The sequence below is a fragment of the Anticarsia gemmatalis genome, chromosome 5 (assembly GCF_050436995.1).
Source record: "Anticarsia gemmatalis isolate Benzon Research Colony breed Stoneville strain chromosome 5, ilAntGemm2 primary, whole genome shotgun sequence".
In the NCBI taxonomy this organism is placed as follows: Eukaryota; Metazoa; Arthropoda; class Insecta; order Lepidoptera; family Erebidae; genus Anticarsia; species Anticarsia gemmatalis.
This window is the reverse complement of record NC_134749.1, coordinates 6730691-6738552: the sequence shown is the minus strand read 5'-3', so window position 1 is coordinate 6738552 and position 7862 is coordinate 6730691. Positions and strand designations below refer to the sequence as shown.

General features: G+C 33.5%; 3 protein-coding genes across 3 annotated transcripts; 1 reads left to right on the top strand and 2 right to left on the bottom strand.

The window, feature by feature from the left end:
• Positions 1-334: 334 nt before the first annotated feature.
• LOC142973352 (endocuticle structural glycoprotein SgAbd-5-like) lies at positions 335-1461 on the top strand. Its single transcript, XM_076115004.1, has 3 exons — positions 335-450; positions 824-933; positions 1208-1461. The coding sequence occupies exons 1-3, from the start codon at positions 439-441 to the stop codon at positions 1392-1394; spliced, it is 309 nt and encodes a 102-aa protein (XP_075971119.1). The 5' UTR covers positions 335-438; the 3' UTR covers positions 1395-1461.
• A 2274-nt stretch (positions 1462-3735) lies between these two features.
• On the bottom strand, positions 3736-4278 carry LOC142972958 (endocuticle structural glycoprotein ABD-5-like). The gene has a single exon (XM_076114425.1). It carries the CDS (start codon positions 4083-4085, stop codon positions 3876-3878), a length of 210 nt encoding a protein of 69 aa, XP_075970540.1. The 5' UTR covers positions 4086-4278; the 3' UTR covers positions 3736-3875.
• A 1385-nt stretch (positions 4279-5663) lies between these two features.
• Positions 5664-7524, bottom strand: LOC142972957 (endocuticle structural glycoprotein ABD-5-like). The gene is made up of 3 exons (XM_076114424.1): positions 7431-7524; positions 7001-7125; positions 5664-6032 (listed from the first exon to the last, which is right to left on the bottom strand). The coding sequence occupies exons 1-3, from the start codon at positions 7440-7442 to the stop codon at positions 5834-5836; spliced, it is 336 nt and encodes a 111-aa protein (XP_075970539.1). The 5' UTR covers positions 7443-7524; the 3' UTR covers positions 5664-5833.
• Between the last annotated feature and the right edge of the window lie 338 nt (positions 7525-7862).

The following is a 7862-nucleotide window of genomic DNA, read 5'->3' as shown; positions in this document are numbered from 1 at the left end:
TTATAATATCATACAAAACTAATAGATGTAATATTTTTGCTGATATTAACTGACATTCTTGTAAACAAGAGCTGTTTTGGACACAAGAATTACAAAAATTAAATTATAATCAAAGCAGGTAAACAAACCAATCAAGAGATCGCGGGATGTCCAGAAATTCATCTGGAGTTCAAAACCATTAGTTAAAGTTGACAGTAACATAAGTTATTACAGCTAGTTAACATATAAAGGTGAAGGTACACATGCGTTTTGGAGTGTGTCAATTTGTAAGTGTTTCATCACCTGATTCGAGTTATCACCTAAGTTACATACAGTATGCCCGTGCATTCGACAGTTGCTGTAACTTTACAAACAGAAAATGTATTTAAGGAGATTTTCGTCAGTTTTTATATCATTCTCAAGATTCACACTTGGACATTCAACACCAACTCATTCACAATGGTTGCCCTGGTAAGTACCGAATACCATACAAAGAATAGTATTTTCGGGGAAAAGTCACAAATTTTCTTTCGAATTTCCAGCTGTTGATATTATTGCAGACTGGAATTTCTACAAAATAGTGCAACAAACGATATCTATTTTTTCTCATCTAAAGAAGTTTATAGCAATGATTAATTTACAATAGTAAAGTTAGATAGTTAAGTTTTCTGTCGTTTGTTAACTCCAGACTCTCAGCAGAAACTATAGAGGTCACACCAAATACGAATTTATAAATACTGCAGAATAATATGAAGTTTACATAATCACCTAGAATTTAACATATTCATGAAAAACATTCAACATGACTAATTTGGAACTTGCTAATTTACTGTATACGTTTCAGAAACTGTTCATCTTCGCTCTCGCCGCCGTCGTCGTAGCAGCTGACGACAAGCCTGTCGCTGAAATTATCACTGAACAGTCCTTCGTTAATCCTGATGGATATAACTTCGAGTAAGTAAATCATTACCCTAAATTGTAAGGTTTTACAACATCGTAAATGTTATACCAAAGTAAAAATCTACATAATTTGCAATAAATAAGAAAACTTTACATCCAAGACTAGAGGCCTAACTAAATAATGTTTTTATGGACATTTTTGTGTGAACGAAAAACATTTGAACTACAAATATTACGACTCCAAATGAGTGCTTATAACATGAAGCTTGTGTACTCACTACAATTTATGCTTAACTCGTACTCATAAGATTCAATCTCCCAATTTCAGTTTCAAGACAAGCGACGGCGTATCCCGCCACGAGGAAGCAGGGTTGATCACAGTTGGTGACAAGGTCGGCATCGCAGTCCGAGGCTCTTACTCCTACACCGGCCCTGACGGGGAACAATATGAGGTCACCTTCACCGCTGACGATAAAGGATACAAGCCCCAGATCCGAGTTGTACCTTCCCAATAATTTGTAGAATTGTTAATAGTATAGATTTGTATTTTTATACTGAGTTTTATTATAATGCAAAACTTTATATTCTTATATTTTTTTATTTAGTATATGGACTCTTCTTCTTTAACTATGTAAACATTACCCTGGCTTCAGTTTTGAGCAGTATTCATATCTGAAAATCAAACATAACCAACGAATAGTAAGCGCCTAGATAAAAAGCACTGCCACAACGCGCAGCTGACTCGATTAACTTCTTTTTTCAAGCTTCTTAATCATAACGTACATTAAAATTAATAAAACGGACAGGTCAAATACTGAATATCTTACATATTACTTTGTTAAAATCTTACTGAAAGTCATATCTTACATATCTTTCATCACTTTAGTGGTCAGATATATTACTTACTTGCCTTGTATTTTCGTTATGTGGTATCAAAGAATATTGCTCTGCAAATCATTTTAGGCATACTACAAATACACACACTAATCAAAGACGTTAAATAAACTGAAAAGTGCAAAAGTTCTCGGTGTATAGGAATTCAAAATAAGATTCGGGTTAGCTTCTACTCTTAAATGATGTAATTAAATAATAAGATATGAGTGCACACGTACTCGCACGTAATTTTCAGGTCAATGATTTAAGTGCGACTGTCAAGTACCTTTCAGCAAAACAAAAATAATATAAGAAACTTCTTCAATACTATTGAGATAATTTATTACATCACAAGCTATAATAAATTACCTCAATATCTTCACACTTTCTCTTATATTTTTAATTCGGGAACAGTCGCTTGTACTAATGTAACTTGTTCTAATGTAACATTGTACCTAATCGTCTACAGATACCCCGATTTAAATTATACAATAGTACATTAAACAATGTACTATTGTATAATTTAAATATAAAATCGATCAGTTCTCCTTGTTTCCATGTTGAACAATAATATGGAATATTTTTAAGCATATAATTTCAAAACAGGAGATATTAAAGTTTGTACGAAAGCCGATGGTGCAAAGACTCTTGACAAAATTGTTTGATATTTGACAAAGTACAGAAATTGACGTAAATTAAACATGTTTAATTATTAGCCTCGGCTGTAATATGTACGCATCATGTTGATACATAATTATATTTGATAAACGCTACAACTACTTTTATGTCGTGAAGTTTTGATTACCTACTTCGTGCTGTCACTGTTAGCAAGCTCTGAATTTGTGTGAGTTGTTCAAACATTGTCCAAGGTATTGTATGAAAAGCGATATAGGAATCTGTACCATTCCATTCTATAGTTTGTAACGTAGAGTAAGTGTGTTTATTTGAAATGGATAACCCGACATTCAAAAGAAAAAAAACTTTGAAAATATTACAAAATCGATAATCAGGGTGGCTATGCATTAGCATAAGTCATATTATAAACAAAATGTCCTTTGCTTCTATCCTATAAATATGTATAGATAAATTTAATTACAGTTGCAAAATGTAACATGAAACCTGTAAAAGTCTACTTACAAGAGGACTACGACGTAAGTGTGAGGTAGGTAAGTCAATTTCATATCTTTTTTTAACCATTATGTTTCTTTAAAACCAAAATGATTAATCTATAACAATCCAAAGCTGATCTGATGATAATCGATGAAACTTTATTATGATAATACTTTACTATTTTTCAAACAAGAAAGAAATAAATACTTTTTTAAATCGTACTTATGTTATTTTTCAGAATTTCGAGGATATGGAATATTTAAGGAGAATTGCCTTGTCATAGAAGAAATCGAAGCTAGCTATATAAGCCATAAGTATGCATCACCACTGATAATTCTGCACAATAACAGTGCAATTGGTGTTTTTACTTCGATGAATTTAATCAATAGCGTATGTTGGAATATATTTGCTTAGATACCTAACTTTTGAATGTTGTATTCATAATGTAACTTAGTTTTTCGTAACATCAATCAAACGAGAAGATAATAAAGACACTTTTTGTACTACATTTGACTTTCAAATCAAGTCAAGATGGTTATCTTAAATAATGATCATCAAAATTCAAAGCTTTGTAGTTCAATGATCTTAAAGATAGTATTATATTATTCAACAATAATAGAATACTCAAAACTTGCTAGCAAGAAGTCAATGTGAAGAATATGATATTCCTCTCAGTGCCGTGAAAATAAAAAAAAGAGTCGAATTATCAGGCTCCAATGACATTTTCGAACCACACCAAAGGAACTTGTCGTATGATACTTTTTCGTTCAGGTATTAAATCTATGTTATTCAACCATGAGTCTCTCTCTCTTCCTCTGAAACAGCATTGTAAAATCTATAAGGACTTAATAAAAGAAATGTAAGTGGTTTTTACAGAACCTTTAATTCATGCAGCCGTATAAGTACATTTCGACGGCATTAAAATAAAAATATAATAAAGGCCCTTCTTAATCATACAAGTATTTGGTTTTAGCGGCAGTTAGTTTTTAGGAAAAATCGTTTGGGAAGATTTCTTAAGCTTGAGCTGGTTGGGCATCAGCCTTCTCTTCGGTGGGTTGGTAACCGTCTTTGTCGGCGACGAAAGAGACAGAGATATGTTGGCCATCGGGAGCGACGTACTTATAGCTGCCCCTCACGACAAGACCTTGCTGTTCAGTGTCGTTCTTGTATTCACCCTGCTCCTGTCTGGAGGTGCCATCGCTGGTCTCAAATCTGTAACACATGTTGCAATTAGTCTATGCTTTGAGTTTGTTAAGGGACCTCCAGCTTATTTGCTGGATTGATGTATTTGTCACATGGTAGGGTGTGTTCTTGTGTGTTTAGTAATTACAAATTGATAATTGATTTGATCACAATCACAGGTTATGTTTTCTGAACATGGCAAGCATTTTACTTTTGTTTAACATCGTACAAGTATCTCCTTGTCCTTGTTTCCACATTGACTAATAATATGGACTATTTTAAAACATATGATTTCAAAACAGATAGTGGTACCTATTCGAGTTTGTATAAAGGGCTGTGGCGCAAGGGCTCTCGACAGAAATTGTTTGATATGTGACAAAGTACAGAAATTGGTGTAAAACAAATATGTTTAATTATTAGCCTCGGCTGTAATATGTACGCACCATGTTGATACATAATTATATTTCATAAACGCTACAACTACTTTTATGTCGTGAAGTTTTGATTACCTACTTCGTGCTGTCACTGTTAGCAAGCTCTGAATTTGTGTGAGTTGTTCAAACATTGTCCAAGGTATTGTATGAAAAGCGATATAGGAATCTGTACCATTCCATTTTATAGTTAGTAAAGTAGAGTTAGTGTTTTCATTTAAAATAGACAGGTCGACATTCAAATGAAAAAGGACTTTGAAAATATTTCAAAATCGAATCAGAGTGGTTATGCATTAGCATAAGTCATATTCTATAAAAAAAGGTAAATTTTATTATGCGATTGCAAAATATAACGTGAAAGCTATAAAATTGTGGTAACGAATAGGTGAGCTAATTTTATATTTATTTTTTACCATTTTTTTTTTCGAAACCAAAATGATTAATCTACAACAATCCAAAGCTGATCTGGTGTAATCGATGAAACTTTATTATGATAACAAGATAGTTTTTTCAAACAAGAAAGAAATAAATACTTTTATAAATCATACTTATGTTATTTTTCAGGATTTCGAGGAATATATAATATTTAAGGAGAATTGCCTTCTCATAGAAGAAATCGAAACTCACTATATAAGCAGTAAGTATGTATTACCTGTGATAATCCTGCACAAAGTCAGTGCATGCAATTGGTGTTTTTACTTCGATGAATTTTATCAATAGCGTATGTTAGAATATATTTGCTTAATATGAAATGAATTTGAATGTTGTATTCATAATGTAACTTAGTTTTTCGTAACATCAATCAAACGAGAAGATAATAAAGACACTTTTTGTACTCCATTTGACTTTCAAATCAAGACAAGATGGTTATCTTAAATAATGATCAATCCAAATTCAAAGCTTTATAGTTCAATGATCTTAAAGATGTTGAATAATAGAATACTCAAAACTCGCTAGAAGTTGATATGAACAATATAATTGGCTGATATTCCTCTCAGAGCCATGAAATAACTCGAGTCATTTAAGGCTCCAATGACTACTTCAGTGATGAATAAACTAATAAAGGCGACAAAAAGCACGCCAAGGGAATCATATGATACTTTTTCTTTCAGGTTATAAATCTATGTTATTAAACCATAAGTCTCTCTCTCTTCCTCTGAACCGACAAGCATTATAAAATCTAAAAGGACTGAATAAAACAAATACGAGTGGTTTTTACAGAACCTTTAATTCATGCAGCCGTATAAGTACATTTCGACGGCATTAAAATAAAAATATTATAAAGGCCCTTCTTAATCATACAAGTATTTGGTTTTAGCGGCAGTTAGTTTTTAGGAAAAATCGTTTGGGAAGATTTCTTAAGCTTGAGCTGGTTGGGCATCAGCCTTCTCTTCGGTGGGTTGGTAACCGTCTTTGTCGGCGACGAAAGAGACAGAGATATGTTGGCCATCGGGAGCGACGTACTTATAGCTGCCCCTCACGACAAGACCTTGCTGTTCAGTGTCGTTCTTGTATTCACCCTGCTCCTGTCTGGAGGTGCCATCGCTGGTCTCAAATCTGTAACACATGTTGCAATTAGTCTATGCTTTGAGTTTGTTAAGGGACCTCCAGCTTATTTGCTGGATTGATGTATTTGTCACATGGTAGGGTGTGTTCTTGTGTGTTTAGTAATTACAAATTGATAATTGATTTGATCACAATCACAGGTTATGTTTTCTGAACATGGCAAGCATTTTACTTTTGTTTAACATCGTACAAGTATCTCATGATTATCTTATATTTTTACGCCTCTTGTAAACAAGCTATTAAATTAAATCTTTAGACTTTCGTAAATTTACACATAGCAATACGATGGTTAGCTTATTGCCACGTTACTTTGATATATTTTGAGCTAATGACTGCGTAGATACTTGTTAAACTCATACGGATATATTAATATGGTGTTAGGTTCTTGATTTGCGTGCAAAGATGTGATGTGTCAGCTATATTTTAAAATTTATTTTAGCATTTAACAAAACTACAATGAAGATACGAGTATCTAGACTAACTAAGTACCTAGAAGTTACTCAAAGAAGGTGTTTACATCAAACACTCACATGCGAAGCTATAAAATGTTATCTAGGACGCAGGTATTGCCGTGTCAAATGTAAGTTCTAGTACGAAATCTATTTAGCACTTATCAATGCAACGACACGAGTCAGTGCTATGAAACATTTGATTTCATATTATATCTTAAAACTTATGTTCACAATTAATAAAAACATGGATGCAAGTTTACTTAAAATCGAGCCGCCATAGGTAAAGTGAATGACAACTTTATCCACTTTATAGTACGACAAGAGAAATCTTGCTAGTGATAGTCCTAATCTGATCAACATCATCATCATAAATGGCCTGTGTGCATCTAATGCAGGTGATTCAGGTGGTGTCAGACAGAGGAATATTTGTGGCGAAGAAACATCTTCGTTCGTGGCTTAACAGGCGAATAGAATAATCTGATATTGCCAAAATAAAATGCTACTTACTCAAAGTTGTACTTGTCAACGTCGACCTCCTCAGTTTGCTTGAGGATTTGAACGGCGGGCTGCGCAGGCGCGGCCGGGATGTCTTGGGCGCACACCAACGCTAGGGCGGCCAGAGCGAAGAGGGTCTGGAAATAACAATTAAAAATATTGTAAAGTGGCCTAACGGTTAATGCTCAATACAATATTTTACTAGAAAATGTTTTTTTTTTATTAACAGCTCAGTACTTAAAATGATTAAACTACGTCGAGGTCACTATTATTTAAGTTACAAAACCTTGATTAAGAATATGTCAATCTCCCAGTAGGCCGCAAACTTAACTCTAAGCTGACTAAAATGTCTATTGTTTTGTCTAATTACTAATATTTTATCGAAACATAAATTTCAGATTTAATTGTTTTTGACAAAAGAATAAAATTTAAAATCACTTACAATCTTCATCATTTTGATGTTTTTTGTAAGAAATGGGAGGATGTTGTATGTCGGACGAGTCCTGAACGTCTATACTCTGAAGGGTCAAGAGGTGCTATAAATATGCATGTCAATGTATTGACAATGCGTTATTTCGAAGTTACATTGAAAAAGGTGTTAATCACAATCATGTAAACAGTTTATTTAAGGTGATCCAAGAATTGTTACGGGGATTTGTAAATTGTGTAAATTGTTTGCGAAGTGCGCGCGCGCCGGGCGTGTCTCGCTTTAACCTACATGTACTGCACACACGCGTGTACGAACACATCCTTGAAGCCTTCATTGTTTCATTAAAGATTAACTCATACATGTGACAATCTTAATATTTACTAACTACTAGAGGTACTTAATGAGCAACGTCGAATTGTTTACAATAGAATCTTAACCTAGGAA